The sequence below is a fragment of the Pelophylax lessonae genome, assembly GCF_965119305.1.
Source record: "Pelophylax lessonae genome assembly, chromosome: 4".
NCBI lineage: Eukaryota > Metazoa > Chordata > Amphibia > Anura > Ranidae > Pelophylax > Pelophylax lessonae.
In genome coordinates, this window is record NC_138771.1 from 675,083,634 (window position 1) to 675,101,240 (window position 17,607).

Sequence of the window (17,607 nt, forward strand, 5' to 3'; positions counted from 1 at the left end):
CCCTCACACAGAAGATTTATACCAAAATACTGCAGAATATTATATAATTTATAGTATAATTCTCACCTCATCTCCTGCAGAGTACAGCCAGGATGTCTGAGCCCCTCACATAAAAGTTTTATTCCAGAGTCTTGCAGATTATTATCGGATAAATGCAGTTTGGCGAGGGATCGGTTAGTGATAAGAATGGATCGGAGATCATCCCAGCCGGAGGAAGTCACATCACATCTCTCCAACCTGCAGAGAGAAATCCAGACACATGATATTATATTATAAGATGAATATGAGGAATTATTCCTGTAGCACCCTACAGGTAGGTGTTAGGTAAATGCATAGTGGGCCTTGTCTGCCTAACAGCAGGGCCAGGATTTCTTTTTGGTCAGGGTGTCATGGCTTCCAGGTGTGTCTGCTGAGGGGGGGAGTCTCCCCACTGGCCCTGTGAGAGGCTTCTCATAGGGCAGTGGAGGAAACCCAATCAGGGACACATTCAGGCTTGTAACTACCCCAGAAGGCAGATTATGACGCAGAGGATTCTGGGAGTGGGTATACAGTGCATTGCGAAACTATTCGCCCCCCACCCCTTGAGCTTTGCAACCTTTTGCCACATTTCAGGCTTCAAACATAAAGATATAAAACTGTATTTTTTTTTTTTTTTTTGAAGAATCAACAACAAGTGGGACACAATCATGAAGTGGAACGAATTTTGTTGGATATTTCAAACTTTGTTAAATAAAAAACTAAAAAATTGGGCGTGCAAAATTATTCAGCCCCCTTAAGTAAATACTTTGTAGCGCCACCTTTTGCTGCGATTACAGCTGTAAGTCGCTTAGGGTATGTCTCTATTAGTTTTGCACATCGAGAGACTGAAATTTTTGCCCATTCCTCCTTGCAAAACAGCTCGAGCTCAGTGAGGTTGGATGGAGAGCGTTTGTGAACAGCAGTTTTCAGTTCTTTTCACAGATTCTCGATTGGATTCAGGTCTGGACTTTGACTTGGCCATGTTTATTTGTGAACCATTCCATTGTAGATTTTGCTTTATGTTTTGGATCATTGTCTTTTGGAAGACAAATCTCTGTCCCAGTCTCAGGTCTTTTGCAGACTCCATCAGGTTTTCTTCCAGAATGGTCCTGTATTTGGCTCCATCCATCTTCCCATCAATTTTAACCATCTTCCCTGTCCCTGCTGAAGAAAAGCAGGCCCGAACCATGATGCTGCCACCACCATGTTTGACTGTGGGGATGGTGTGTTCAGGGTGATGAGCTGTGTTGCTTTTATGCCAAACATAACGTTTTGCATTGTTGCCAAAAAGTTTGATTTTGGTTTCATCTGACCAGAGCACCTTCTTCCACATGTTTGGTGTCTCCCAGGTGGCTTGTGGCAAACTTTAAACGACACTTTTTATGGATATCTTTAAGAAATGGCTTTCTTCTTGTCACTCTTCCAGATTTGTGCAGTAAACGAATGATTGTTGTCCTATGGACAGAGTCTCCCACCTCAGCTGTAGATCTCTGCAGTTCATCCAGAGTGATCATGGGTAGAGTTGAGCGGACACCTGGATGTCTGTGTTCGGCCGAACTTGAAAAAAAAGTCCGGGTCCGTGTCCCGGACTTTTTCCGAACTTTACCCGGACACCGAACCCCATTGAAGTGCAAATGGCAGCAAATCATAGTTAAGAGCATGACAAGTGCTCTGCAAACAAATGTGGATAGGGAAATAACTTAAAACAACAAAAAAAAAAAACAGAAAAATAAAAAAAATGTCTTCATCTGTGAAGGACGAGGCCCATATGGAGTAGGAGGGAGGTTGAGGTGGTGGTGGATGTGGCGCAGTAGGTGGAAGCGGCGGTGGAGGAGGACGAGGTAGCCAACACTGCTTTTTTTCAGTCATTTTAAATGAGGGTACACCCCAAAAGAGTGAGAAAGATCAAAAATAGAACAATGGCTGGGTAAGGTCGGTATCCATCTCTATTCTGCACAAGGTACGGAAAAGTCCTGTGGGATCCGAGGCGTAAAGGGCAAGCTCAGGCCATGTGCCCAATTTGGAGACCCAGAAGTTGAAGGGGGCAGACCCGTCATTCACTACATGTAGGCGTGTGCACACATACTGCTCCACCATTTTGGTGAAATGCTGCCTCCTGCTAAGACGTTCCATATGAGCTGCTGGTGCTGCTGTTTGTTGTGGCGTGCTGACAAAGCTTTTCCACATTTCGGCCATGCTAACCCTGCCTTCTGAGGTGCTGGCGGTGCCCTGGTTGCGTTGGCGACCTCTTCCTCCTCCTCTGCCTTGGCCTTGTGCTTCCACTGTGGCCCTGCTGTCAAGTGGGAATGCCAGCAGCATTGCGTCTACCAGCATGCGCTTGTACTCGCGCATCTTGCGATCGCGCTCCAGTGAGTGAATTAAGAATGGTACGTTGTCCTTGTAATGGAGATCCAGCAGCGTGGCCACCCAGTAATCAGCACAAGTTAGAATGTGGGCAACTCGACGGTCGTTGTGGAGACACTGCAGCATGTAATCGCTCATGTGTGCCAGGCTGCCCAGAGGCAACAAAAGGCTGTTCTCTGTGGGAGGATTTATCGTCTGTGTCCTCTGTATCCCCCCAGCCACGCACCAGTGATGGCCATGAGCTGGCCTGGGTACCACCCTGCTGTGAACATGGTTCCATCTCCTCCTCCATCTCCTCCTCCTCATCCTCCAGAACTGTGCCCCTGCTGGACAATTGTGTCCCTGGCGTTTGTGTGTGCAGGAACCCACCCTCGGAGCCCCTTGCGAATGACTGCCCTGAAAGCCTTGGAAATGTTACCTCTTCATCCTCCTCCTCCTCATCCTGTGCCACATCCTCTTCCATCATTGCCCGAATCGTTTTTTGAAGGAGGCATAGAAGTGGGATAGTTAAGCTGACAATGGCGTCATCGGCACTGGCCATGTTGGTGGAGTACTCAAAACAGCGCAACAAGGCACACAGGTCTCGCATGGAGGCCCAGTTATTGGTGGTGAAGTGGTGCTGTTCCGCAGAGCGACTCACGCGTGCGTGCTGCAGCTGAAACTCCACTATGGCCTGCTGCTGCTCGCACAGTCTTTCCAGCATGTGCAAGGTGGAGTTCCACCTTGTGGGCACGTCACATATGAGGCGGTGAGCGGGAAGGCCGAAGTTACGCTGCAGCGCTGACAGGCGAGCAGCAGCAGGGTGAGAACGCCGAAAGTGCGCACAGATGGCCCGCACTTTCTGCAGTAGCTCTGACATATCGGGGTAATTTTTAAGGAACCTCTGCACCACCAAATTCAGCACATGCGCCAGGCAAGGGATGTGCGTCAAACCGGTTAGGCCCAGAGCTGCTATGAGATTTCGCCCGTTATCGCACACCACCAGGCCGGGCTTGAGGCTCGCTGGCAGCAACCACTCATTTGTCTGCTGTTCCATGCTCCTCCACAACTCCTGCGCGGTGTGTGGTTTTTCCCCCAAACAGGCAAGTTTTAAAACTGCCTGCTGTCGTTTACCCCTGGCTGTGCTGAAGCTGGTGGTGAAGGTGTTACGCTGACCGGATGAGGAGGCGGTAGAGGATGAGGAAGCGGAGTAGGAGGAGTTAGGAACAGGAGGCAAACTGAAGCGCCCTGCAATCCTCGGTGGTGGAAGGACATGCGCCAAATTGCTATCCGCCTCAGGCCCATTCTCCACTGCATTTACCCAGTGTGCCGTTAGGGAGATATAACGCCCCTGACCGTGCTTACTGGTCCACGTATCGGTAGTTAGGTGGAGCTTGGCACAGATGGCGTTGCACAGTGCACACCTGATTTTTTCCCCCACTTGGTTGTGCAGGGAAGGGATGGCTTGCCTGGAAAAGTAGTGGCGGCTGGTCACGACGTACTGTGGGACAGCCACCGACATAAGGCTTTTAAAACTGTGCGTCTCCACCAGACGGAATGACAGCATTTCAAAGGCCAAGAATTTTGAAATGCTGGCATTCAGGGCCAGGGATCGCGGGTGGGTAGGGGGGTACTTCCTCTTCCTCTCAAGTGTTTGGGAGATGGAAAGCTGAACGCTTCCACAGGACATTGTGGAGATGGTTGGTGACCCAGGTGGTGGTGTTGCTGACAGATCGTCTGTTTGCGGGGTGGCAGGTGCCGGTATCACTACAGAGGTGGATGGAGAGGCCGAGACTGCAGCAGAAGAAGAAGCAGGAGGAGCCAGAGACCTTTCTTGGTTTTGAAGGTGTCTACTCCACTGCAGCTCGTGCTTTGCACTTAGATGCCTGATCATGCAGGTTGTGCTCAGGTTGAGAAAGTTTATGCCTCGCTTCAGGCTCTGATTGCACAGGGTGCAAACCACTCGTGTCCTGTCATCAGCACATTTTCTGAAGAACTTCCACGCTAGAGAACTCCTTTGAGCTGGCTTTGGTGCGCTCGGTCCCTTGCTGCGTTGGGCAGTAGCAGGCGTAGTGTCTAGGGCACGGCCGCTCCGCTTCTGCACCCTGCTCCCTTTTCTGCTGTGCTGGTGGCTCTGTGCGACCACCGCCTCTTCCTCCAAACTACTCAGGTCACCTGCATGACCTTCATTTCATGTGGGGTCGAGGACCTCATCGTCCTCCACATCATCTTCCACCCAGTCTTCACCCCTGCCCTCCTTGTTGGTCTCCACAATTCTGAGTGCCGCAGCAGTTGGCACCTGCATTTCGTCATCATCGGAGACGTGCTGCGATGGTCCTTCCATGTACTCATCTTGAGAAATAAGTGGTTGGGCATCGCTGCACTCAATCTCTTCCACTTCTGGGACAGGGCTAGGTGGATGGCCCTGGGAAACCCTGCTGACAGAGTCATCAAAAAGAAGAAGAGACTGCTGCATGACTTGGGGCTCAGACTGCTTGCCTGATTTGCAAGGGGGTGAGGTGAAAGACGGTTGGACATTGGCTGCAGGTGCCAACTCTGACCTTTCTGCAGTAGACTGGGTGGGAGACAATGTGAAGGAACTGGAGGCACTGTCAGCAACCCAATCTACTATCGCCTGTACTTCTTCAGGCCTCATCACTTCTAGAGGAGCATGATGCCCTACCAAATACTGCTGCAGGTTCTGTCGCCTACTCACACTTGAGGAAGGTGTTTCACTTGTGCGTGTAGCTGGCACAGATCGACCACGTCCTCTCCTTGCAACAGGAGCTCTACCAGCAGCACCACGACCCAGGCCACGGCCCCTATTTGACGGTCACCTCATATTTCTGTAATTTATGATCTTGCCCTAGAAAAGTGTTTATTGAATAGCCGAACAAAACAACAACAGTATCGCACGGGTGTATCTCACAGTCAAATATGCAAACTATGCCGCAATTTCATTTTTTTTACCCCAAAAGGGTGTTTATTAAATAGAGAAATAGAAAAACTGTATACAAATACAACGGGTTTATCTCACAGTCAAATATGCAAAGTATGACGCAAATTTAATTTTTTTCAACCCCAAAAGGGTGTATATTGAATAGCGGAATAGAAAAAAGGATATAAAACGGTGCATCTCACACGTACAAACACAGACTAGGCCCCGATTACAATTTTTTGTACCCTAAAGGCAGGATGAGGATGAGGAAGAGGAGTAGGAGGAGTTCGAAACAGGAGGCAAACTGAAGCGCCCTGCAATCCTCGGCGGTGGAAGGAGATGTGCCAAACAAATTAAAAAAGGTGTATCTCACATGTACCGATACAGACTATGCCGTAATTTAATTTTTTACACTCAAACAGGGTGTATATTGAATAGCTGAATAGAAATTTTTTTATAAAACGGTGTATCTTACACGTACAAACACAGACTAGGCCCCGATTACAATTTTTTGTACCCTAAAGGCAGGATGAGGATGAGGAGTAGGAGGAGTTCGGAACAGGAGGCAAACTGAAGCACCCTGCAATCCTCGGCGGTGGAAAATGCGCCCCAAAAGATTGGAAGGTGTATCTCACACGTACCGATACAGACTATGCCGCAATTTAATTATTTTTACCCCAAAGGGTGTCGATTGAATAGCGGAAGAAAAAAAATGTATAAAACGGTGTATCTCACACGTACAAACACAGACTAGGCCCCCGATTACCATTTTTTATACCCTAAAGGCAGGATGAGGATGAGGAGTAGGAGGAGTTCGGAACAGGAGGCAAACTGAAGCACCCTGCTATCCTCGGCGGTGGAAGATGCGCCCCAAAAGATTGGAAGGTGTATCTCACACGTACCGATACAGACTATGCCGCAATTTAATTCTTTTTACCCCAAAGGGTGTAGATTGAATAGCGGAATAGAAAATTTTTTATAAAACGGTGTATCTCACACGTACAAACAAAGACTAGGCTCCGATTACAATTTTTTGTACCCTAAAGGCAGGAGGAGGATGAGGAGTAGGAGGAGTTTGGAACAGGAGGCAAACTGAAGCACCCTGCAATCCTCGGCGGTGGAAGATGCGCCCCAAAAGATTGGAAGGTGTATCTCACACGTACCGATACAGACTATGCCGCAATTTAATTCTTTTTACCCCAAAGGGAGTAGATTGAATAGCGGAATAGAATTTTTTTTATAAAACGGTGTATCTCACACGTACAAACACAGACTAGGCCCTGATTACAATTTTTTGTACCCTAAAGGCAGGATGAGGATGAGGAGTAGGAGGAGTTCGGAACAGGAGGCAAACTGAAGCACCCTGCAATCCTCGGCGGTGGAAGATGCGCCCCAAAAGATTGGAAGGTGTATCTCACACGTACCGATACAGACTATGCCGTAATTTAATTCTTTTTACCCCAAAGGGTGTAGATTGAATAGCGGAATAGAATTTTTTTTATAAAACGGTGTATCTCACACGTACAAACACAGACTAGGCCCCGATTACAATTTTTTGTACCCTAAAGGCAGGATGAGGATGAGGATGAGGAGTAGGAGGAGTTCGGAACAGGAGGCAAACTGAAGCACCCTGCAATCCTCGGCGGTGGAAGATGCGCCCCAAAAGATTGGAAGGTGTATCTCACACGTACCGATTCAGACTATGCCGCAATTTAATTCTTTTTACCCCAAAGGGTGTAGATTGAATAGCGGAATAGAAAATTTTTTATAAAACGGTGTATCTCACTCGTACAAACACAGATTAGGCCCCAATTACAATTTTTTGTACCCTAAAGGCAGGATGAGGATGAGGAGTAGGAGGAGTTCGGAACAGGAGGCAAACTGAAGCACCCTGCAATCCTCAGCGGTGGAAGATGCGCCCCAAAAGATTGGAAGGTGTATCTCACACGTACCGATACAGACTATGCCGCAATTTAATTACTTTTACCCCAAAGGGTGTAGATTGAATAGCGGAATAGAAAATGTTTTATAATACGGTGTATCTCACACGTACAAACACAGACTAGGCCCTGATTACAATTTTTTGTACCCTAAAGGCAGGATGAGGATGAGGAGTAGGAGGAGTTCGGAACCGGAGGCAAAGTGAAGCACCCTGCTATCCTCGGCGGTGGAAGATGCGCCCCAAAAGATTGGAAGGTGTATCTCACATGTACCGATACAGACTATGCCGCAATTTAATTCTTTTAACCCCAAAGGGTGTAGATTGAATAGCGGAATTGAAAAAATTTTATAAAACGGTGTATCTCACATGTACAAACACAGACTAGGCCCCGATTACAATTTTTTGTACCCTAAAGGCAGGATGAGGAGTATTAGGAGTTCGGAACAGGCAGGAGGCAAACTGAAGCACCCTGCAATCCTCGGCGGTGGAAAATGCGCCCCAAAAGATTGGAAGGTGTATCTCACACGTACCGATACAGACTATGCCGCAATTTAATTCTTTTTACCCCAAAGGGTGTAGATTGAATAGCGGAAGAGAAATTTTTTCATAAAACAGTGTATCTCACACGTACAAACACAGACTAGGCCCCGATTACAATTTTTTGTATCCTAAAGGCAGGATGAGGATGAGGAGTAGAAGGAGTTCGGAACAGGAGGCAAACTGAAGCACCCTGCAATCCTCAGCGGTGGAAGATGCGCCCCAAAAGATTGGAAGGTGTATCTCACACGTACCGATACAGACTATGCCGCAATTTAATTCTTTTTACCCCAAAGGGTGTAGATTGAATAGCGGAATAGAAATTTTTTTATAAAACGGTGTATCTCACACGTACAAACACAGACTAGGCCCCAATTACAATTTGTTGTACCCTAAAGGCAGGATGAGGATGAGGAGTAGGAGAAGTTCGGAACAGGAGGCAAACTGAAGCACCCTGCAATCCTCGGCGGTGGAAGATGCGCCCCAAAAGATTGGAAGGTGTATCTCACATGTACCGATACAGACTATGCCGCAATTTAATTCTTTTTACCCCAAAGGGTGTAGATTGAATAGCGGAATAGAAAACATTTTATAAAACAGTGTATCTCACACGTAAAAACACAGACTAGGCCCCGATTACAATTTTTGGTACCCTAAAGGCAGGATGAGGATGAGGAGTAGGAGGAGTTCGGAACAGGCAGGAGGCAAACTGAAGCACCCTGCAATCCTCGGCGGTGGAAGATGCGCCCCAAAAGATTGGAAGGTGTATCTCACACGTACCGATACAGACTATGCCGTAATTTAATTATTTTTACCCCAAAGGGTGTAGATTGAATAGCGGAATAGAAAATATGATATAAAATTGGTGATTTTTCAATAGCACATGTGAACACAGCAGTGTCTTATGTCAGTCAGCTCTGCTGCAGGCTATGAAGGGAAAAAAAAAGAAAATTCCCCTTTATATATTGTAATTTTTAAATAGCTTAGTACAGACTATGCCACAATTTAATTTTTTTTAACCCAAAAGGGTGTATATTGAATAGTGGAATAGAAAAAAAGTGTATAAAATTGAAAATCACTCAATGGCACATGTGAACACAGCAGTGTCTTATCAGAGTCAGCACTGAAGCAAAAATGCTGCACACAACTGACTGATAAAAATAGATTTTTTTCTCCCTCCTCCTCCTCAGCGGGCTTAACTGAGGGCAAAAATATTGTGTTCACTGCACCACCCCCCACACAGCAAAATCGATGTAGAACACTGACCCTGCCTATTCTCCAGCCTGTCCCTAATATGCTCGATAAGATCGTTCACTGGCACTGCACAACCCCCCCACACAGCAAAATCGATGTAGAACACTGACCCTGCCTATTCTCCAGCCTCGCCCTAAAATGCTCTAATAACTCTCCCTGCCTGCACTCCGACCTGACCCTGCATTCTTTTCGGACAAAATTTTTCACAGAATCACTGTCTTTCCCTAATCAGCAGCCAGCACGTATAATGTGTGCTCTGTCCCTAAACTACAGCAGAATGACGCAGCGCGCTGGGGCTCTCGAACTTAGAAAAACATGGTCACATGCTTCAGATGGCCAATCACAGCTACTAATACATTAGTAGGCATGGCTGGGATGGCTTAAGGCACACCAGTTAAACGCTTGTTGATTGGCTGTTGAAAGCCCGCCATTAAAAGCGCGCCATTACATACAAAACAGGAAATAAAATGACCGAACACGGATTTTAAACCCGAACATACAGTAAAGTTTTCGGGTCCGTGTTCGGGTAACAAAAATCCAATTATTCGGTACGAACACGAATAATACAGTCCGTGTTCGCTCAACACTAATCATGGGCCTCTTGGCTGCATCTCTGATCAGTCTTCTCCTTGTATGAGCTGAAAGTTTAGAGGGACAGCAAGGTCTTCGTAGATTTGCAGTGGTCCAATACTCCTTCCATTTCAATATTATCGCTTGCACAGTGCTCCTTGGGATGTTTAAAGCTTGGGAAATCTTTTTGTATCCAAATCCGGCTTTAAACTTCTCCACAACAGTATCTCGGACCTGCCTGGTGTGTTCCTTGTTCTTCATGATGCTCTCTGCGCTTTAAACGGACCTCTGAGACTATCACAGTGCAGGTGCATTTATACGGAGACTTGATTACACACAGGTGGATTCTATTTATCATCATTAGTCATTTAGGTCAACATTGGATCATTCAGAGATCCTCACTGAACTTCTGGAGAGAGTTTGCTGCACTGAAAGTAAAGGGGCTGAATAATTTTGCACGCCCAATTTTTCAGTTTTTTATTTGTTAACAAAGTTTGAAATATCCAATAAATTTTGTTCCACTTCATGATTGTGTCCCACTTGTTGTTGATTCGTCACAAAAAAATACAGTTTTATATCTTTATGTTTGAAGCCTGAAATGTGGCAAAAGGTCGAAAAGTTCAAGGGGGCTGAATACCTTCGCAATGCACTGTAAGTTTGAGGTGAGTGCATTACTCAGCGTCTTTGGCGGGAGCAGAGTCCCAGTAGGGAGAGAACGGCTGTCTCTCCTCCTGTTAGAGGAAGCGGATGTCTCTGGGTGCTGCCTGAGAATCCAGAGGGAGCTGAGTTGCACTGAAAGGGATCCGGTGTGCCGAGAACCCGCGGAGAGAGAGAGGGGTCCAGTCCCAGGAAAGCCTACAAAGGTCGTGAGTATTGCGGATTGCTCCTGGGGGTTTACCTAGTGTTAGAGGGGACCACTCCGGAGAAGGTTCGGGATCCAAGTGTCAGCTAACGGTAAAGGGGGTGCCTGGTCAGAGGACCCTGAAGTGTAAAGGGGGCGCTTGCAGTTTGGGCCCTGAAGAGTCAGTGTACAGTGTGGAGTGTACAAGTTGGGAGTTGCAGCAGCACAGGAATTTACAAAGAGCTACCTCAAGCTAGCGCAAGGCTGGAGGGAGCTGTTTAGTGACTTTTGAGCAAAGCAGTGTCAGGAGTCAAGTATTCTATAGTCGAGGATCTTCTGAATTAAAGTCGAGGTTCCAGCACAGTTTTCAGTGTTACAGGACGCTTTGGCTAACAGTCATTTTTCTAGAAGAGTCACAAAACTGTACCTAGTTGAGCCAAAGGAGTATCCCACTCATTCCCTTCTCCCATCCCCTTTAATACAATAAAACAACACAAACCAAAGATGCCGGAATGGTCCTTGTCTCAGTTCTCACACCTGGAGTCACAGCTCACATGGGCTGGAGAGGTGGTAACCGGTAACAATGGCAAACCCACTTCAGGCCTCAGGCTCAATCAGGGCCGGTACAAGGGGTGGGCGGGAGGGTCATCTGCCCTAGGCAGTGTCCATATCTGTGATGAGGGGGGGCGCACTGGGAGCTTCTGCCTTCTCCTGCATGACAGGGGTGAATGTCATTCTCCCTCCTGTTACTGCACAACGTATGATTCCCGGACTCCTCCGTTCCAGCTACCTCAACTCTGCCTGATCTCTATTTCAACTGTTAATCACTCTTCTCCTTCCAAGCTCCCCTCCCCCTGTCAGCTTGTTCTCCCTCCCTGGTGTGATGTTAAAAATCCCTACCCCGTGAAAATACCCTAGCCTCGTCACTTCCGGTGAGGGTACGTCATTCATCAGCTGAGCCGCTTCCCAGTGCGCATGCTCACAGCTGCGGATGGTAGAGAATTTACACGGGGTAGTGATTTTTAACGTTACACCGCATCATTCATCAGCTGTTGCCGTGCGTCCCACTGCCCATGCCCAGCCACTAAATCGACTCCAACCCTGAGGCTTCCCTTCGGGCACGCGTCATTCATCAGCAGGTGTGACGTCCCAAATGATCTTGACTCCAGGAAAATGTTAAAGCGGCGGGGTCTATGAAAATGTAAAACATTTTCCTGGAGCCGAGATCAGGAAAGTCTCAGGGGTCTGCTCTTCATTAACACATATTCTTAACACCCCCCCTCCTGCCTATTCACTCTCTTATCCCTAATAACCCGTACACTGCAATTTGGTCATAGTGTAATTGTATGTGCATTTTACCTGGGTTTTAGGTGCACTTCTATTGAATTTCTATTAACCACTTTAGCCCCGGGGGATTTGGCTGCTTAATGACCATGCCACTTTTTTCAACTTGACACTGCGCGACTTTAGCTGACAATTGCGCGGTCATGCAACGCTGTACCCAAACCACATTTATGTCCTTTTTTTCCCACAAACAGAGCTTTCTTTTGGTGGTATTTGATCACCTCTGCGCTTTTTATTTTTTGCGATATTAATAAAAAAAGGGCGAAAATATTGGGAAAATTGACATTTTCTACTTTGATAGTTAAAAATATCCAATATATTCAATTTTTGTCATATATTTAGGCCAAAATGTATTTAGCTACATGTCTTTGACAAAAAAATTCTCAATGGAGTGTATTTTTAACCACTTTAAGACCGGAAGATTTTACCCCCTTCCTGACCAGGCAATATTTTTCGATTCGGCACTGCGTTACTTTAACAGACAATTGCTCGATCGTGCGATGCTGTACCCAAATGAAATTTATGTCTTTTTTTCCCCCCACAAATAGAGCTTTCTTTTGGTGGTATTTGATCACCTGTGCGATTTTTAATTTTTGAAAAAAAGAGCGACAATTTTGAAAAACAAAAACAATATTTTTCACATTCTGATATATAACATTCCCAAAAAAAAAAAAAAAATTACAAATAAATTTTTTTTAACATTTTAGGCCAATTTGTTTTCTGCTACATATTTTTGGTTAAAAAAAAAAAAATCGCAATAAGCGTATTTTGATTGGTTTGCGCAAAAGTTACTAACTACGGGAAAGATTTATGTCATTTTTATGTTTGTTTTTTTTTTTTTTTTACTAATAATGGCGGCGTAGTGGCGGCGATCTGCAATTTTTTGCTGGACTGCAACATTGCGGCGGACAGATCGAACCCCTAACTGACATTTCTGACCCTTTCGGGGGTACCAGTGACATTACTACAGTAATCCGTGCAAAAAATATACACTGTTACTGTAATAATGACACTGGCAGGGAAGGGGTTAACACTGTTGGTGACAGGGCTGTGGAGTCGGAGTAGGGTCGAAGTCGAGGAGTCGGAGGAAATTTTGGGTACCTGGAGTCGGAGTCGGCAAACAATGCACCGACTCCGACTCCGGCTCCTACTCATACTAAATTTAGATTGGAATTTAAAAAAAAGCAAGTTTAAATGTCCTAATTCACAAAAAGTTATAATTACTTAGTATAAGGAAACTTATAATTGAGGAGGCCAAATGTAAAAAGGAAGAACTACAGCAAGTTCTGAAAGGACGTTTTGTCTTCCTTAAAATGGATGCATGCACACGTCACAGAGTCAATTATTTTGCTATTAATGTTCGATTTGTGGATGAAAATAATTACAAAACAATAACACGGACCCTCAGGCACATCCATCACACCAGTGATTACCTTCAGAAGTTAGTGGAGGGTGTTATAGAAGATTTTGAAATTACAAAGGAACAGATTTTATGTATTGTGACAGATAACGCTTCTAACATGTTGAGCACAATTGAGTAGATGAATGCAGATGAAGAAGGTAACAAACAGATATTAGAGTTAGAGGAAGACAGCTCTGCAAGTATTATGATTATTATTTCAGGTTCTTATATAGCGCTGTCAATTTTCGCAGCGCTTTACATGTACATTGCACATTCACATCAGTCCCTGCCCTCAAGGAGCTTACAATCTAAGGTCCCTAACTCACATTCATACATACATAGTAGGGCCAATTTTATACAGGATCCAATTAACCTACCAGCATGTCTTTGGAGTGTAGGAGGAAACCAGAGTACCCGGAGGAAACCCACGCAGGCACAGGGAGAACATGCAAACTCCAGGCAGGTAGTGTCGTGGTTGGGATTTGAACCAGTGACCCTCTTGCTGCTAGGTGAAAGTGCTAACTGCTACACCACTGTGCCGCCCATATTGGAGAAAGTTTAGAAACTGAAGAGAATGCTGACATTTTTTTAGACAACTTTGTTGCAGAAGCATTGAAGCTTGCTACTATTCATCATAAGCGATGTGCTGTTCATACACTGCAACTTGCCATAAGAGATGGATTAAAAGATCGCCATGCAGCTACACTAATTGGCAAATTACGGCAAGTAACTGTTGCAGCCAGGGCCCCGAAAACAGATGCAATTTTGAAAAGACGTGCAGGAAAAGGAGCCATTTTGGATCAAACAACTCGCTGGGGAAGCACTTATTTAATGATTTAATGATGAAGCGTTTTCTTGAACTTAGACTTCATAGAAGAAATGGACAATGAAAATCTTGCATTAACTGAAAGCCAGTGGACACAAACAAAAGAGCTGGAGAACTTTATTTCTCACCCCATCACTGTCACCAAGAGGTTACAATGTGACAATCTAACCCTGGGTAAATTCCTCTTGGAATGGAAGAGCCTGTTATATCGCCTGAACAAAAATGGAGGGTTAATAGCTGAGGGCATTGCATCTTCAATGATGAAAAGAGAGAGTATTTTGCTGGAAAATTAAATCTTGTTAGTTGAAGAAGCCATCCTTGTTTATCCAGAGATCGTTAGTGATGTGGCCAGAATAGTTACTGCGATGCCACCCACCCAAGTCCGTGTCGAAAGATTAATATATATTAATACAGAGGAGTCGGAGTCGGAAGTACAAAAAACTGAGGAGTCTGAGTCGGAACATTTATCTACCGACTCCACAGCCCTGGTTGGTGATCAAGGGGTTAAATGTGTGCCTCATGCTTACTGACGTGTGTGGGGGGGAGGGGGTTGTATGACACAGACAAGGATCGCAGGGTCAGCTATGCTGAATCCTGTGATCTGCTCCTGTCTGTCACAGAGAAGATCCGCCTGCTTTGTTTACACAAGCGGACGGATCTTCTCACACTTTCCCCAACGATCGGGGAAGAGGGACGGTGATAGCCGTCTCTCCTCCTCCAGCCTGACTCCCGCTGTGTCCGGCCGCGGAGACAGGCAGGAATCCAGTGATGTAGGTCTACGCCACTGGACCCAGGGCTGCCACTGTGCTGCAGTAGCAGCAACGTGAGCAGTCCGGAAGTGGTAAAAAGTGTGTTTTCATGAAAGTGCATCAAAGTCCTGCATGCTGCATCTTTGATGCGGTTTCAGAAAATGCACTGTGCAATAGAAATGTACCTAAAATCCAGGTAAAACGCACATACAATTACACTGTGACCAAACCACAGTGCACCAGTGTGACCCCACTATAAAGAAAATGAAAAATAGTCCCGGTGGTTGTCAGCCGGATGAAACCCTTGGACAAATAATCCATAAAACCTCTGGTCAATATTTTAAATCCACCGCTAACAATGCCACCAATCCCTGGCATGGGATGTAAATGCATGACACATTGACTGGAAAAAAGGGTGGCGCACAGATGTAGTATAGATGTACATACACCCCACAAAATGTATGCACAGTCAGCAGGAGGTAATTAAAAGGTAATTTTGTCACAATAACAGATAAAAGATGATAAAATAAATACCGGGTCTTGGATGTCAGTGAGGATGTTGATGGGGTCCCGGATAAAACAATAGGATATGGTAACCACTATTGTAACTTCCTCTTCTTGGGTGTGTGAACCCCTGAGATAGATGGAGGAATCCCTGGTGTAAACGGGGAGCAAAGCCAGATAGACTGTTGGCACATGGCTTTGCTCCCCTATACAATATTGACCAGAGGTTTTATGGATTATTTGTCCAAGGGTTTCATCCGGATAACCAGCGCCAGGACTATTTTTCATTTTCTTTATAAGGCTATTCACACCTTTGCATGTCAGTCACAAAATTGTGTCTTTCCTGACACACACAGAAACACACCGTCCATTAGCAGGCGTGCGACAGTGCCAGTAATTCGTAATGGCACCCCACACATCTGCTAACATGCATTTTCACATGCACCAAACCACATGGTGTCTCAAAAGTGAAACATCTGGGGTCGGTTTAGAGCCCTGATATTCCATCAAAGCCCCCCAACAGGGCAGTTAAAAATGTTAAAAGTATAATATATATATATATATATATATATATATATATATATATATATACACTGTACATATAGAGTCTCAAAATTATATAAATAATATAAAACATTTGTAACAAACAAACAATTAAGGACTTGTTCACAAGTGTTTTGGTCTCTGAAAAGCAACCTGCATTTAGATTGCTCTTCAGAGAGCATTTGAAAGGAGGTAAGGAGCCGCTGTATTACCTCCTTACTGCTGTCAAAAAAAAAAAAAAAGGGGGACAGCACAATTTACAATACAGTTCAATACAAAAGGAATAGGGGGGCCCTGCTCATGGAGCTTACAATCTAAAGGGAGGGCGAGGTGGTACAAAAGGTAGTGGCTGTGGGGGATGATCTGATGGAGGAGACTCAAATACAGATCTTAGGTGGGGGTGGGGAAGGCGTCCCAGAAGAAGTGTGTTTTCAAGGATCACCTAAAAGGTGGACAGGGTAGGAGCTAGGGCTGCTGAATATAATCGCCGAATCGATGCATCGCAATGCGACCCTTTGCGATTCTGCATCGATTTGGGGTGGTTGAAAAATCGATTACCTAATGATGTCACTTCCGGGGGCGGGGACAGAAGTGACATGGCGGCGCTGAATGAGTTGTTGGCGGCGGCCGGGCTTGTGGAGCACGGAGCTCCTCCTCGTGGCACGGGAGAGGAGAGGAGGAGAGCGGGGCTATCAGTGCTCTCTCTGGCCCCGGGATACACACGCATCCTCACAATCGCTCCCTGTCACATGCAGCTGCAGGGAAAGGGAAGCACTAACCAGTGGTGCCCTTGCCTGAAAGCAGAACTGGCCGAATGGAGAGACACACTAATGAGCAGTGGCCGGGGTCCGAGGAGTTAAAGAGGATCGCAGAGAGGAGACAGTGACAATCCTAAGGCAGCATGGATAAGGAAAGCCGGTGGGCGGTGAGAGTTATGTCTGTTTGAACCGCTTATCTGTTAGCACGCTTCTCTCCTCTCTGATTTTTAACAGCATTACAAGCACTGCCTGTAACACTGGTCGGCATGGATGAGCGGGCAGATGGTATGTGTGATTAACAATCGGAATTAGCTAATTTGCCCTGCTGAGTTGAACTTTCACTTTAGCCACTAAATGATCACTGCTCTCTGCCTCTCTGCTTGCTATGATCATTTACACTCAGTACTGTTTTTGAATATAATCCTGCTCGGCTTTATTAACCCCATCTTTTCTGCCCAAATTCTGCAGCAAATGCAATGCAAGACAACACTTTTAATCTAGCAAGAGGACTTCTTTGCATTAATGATGTGCAGTAACCTTTAGCAACCAAGCAGTGAACAGTTATGTGCAGTAACATCTGGCAACCAGTTACCAATAATGTTGTGCAGTAACCAGTAGGCCCTGGTAAGGAGGAATGCTGGGCTCTGTAGCTCTGTACAGAGCCCAGCATTCCTCCTTACCAGAGCCTGCTATACTACAACTAGGGGGACTACAGAGCCCAGCATTCCTCCTTACCAGGGCCTACGGCACTACAACTAGCATCAGGTAACTCTTCTAACCTGATGTGGCTTCTCTAAAAGGGGATCTATGAGGGGACCTGCTCTACTAAAAGGGGATCTCTGGGGATGCTGGCCCACTCTAAAGGGGGATCTATGGCGACCCTGCACTAAAGGGGATCTATTCCATAGATCCCCTTTAGAACAGGGTCCCCATAGATCCCCCTTTAGAGCTCAGTTCCCCTGGATCCCCTTTAGGGCAGGCCCAGGCTCCCCATAGATCCCCCTTTAGAGAAGGGTCCCCATAGATCCCCCTTTAGAG

The 17,607-nt window shown here is 46.0% G+C and overlaps 2 protein-coding genes across 2 annotated transcripts in view; one reads left to right on the plus strand and one right to left on the minus strand.

The window, feature by feature from the left end:
* Window positions 1–17,607, plus strand: part of LOC309553399 (NACHT, LRR and PYD domains-containing protein 3-like) — a 997,590-nt gene that overhangs the window by 452,663 nt on the left and 527,320 nt on the right. The window lies entirely within an intron of this gene.
* The window catches only part of LOC309552479 (NACHT, LRR and PYD domains-containing protein 3-like), a gene marked incomplete at its 3' end in the record, with an annotated part of 343,454 nt that overhangs the window by 185,607 nt on the left and 140,240 nt on the right, over window positions 1–17,607 (minus strand). Inside the window, exon 3 of the mRNA XM_082253448.1 lies at window positions 67–237. Coding sequence (XP_082109574.1) covers window positions 67–237 — 171 coding nt within the window. The remainder of the gene's footprint in view (window positions 1–66; window positions 238–17,607) is intronic.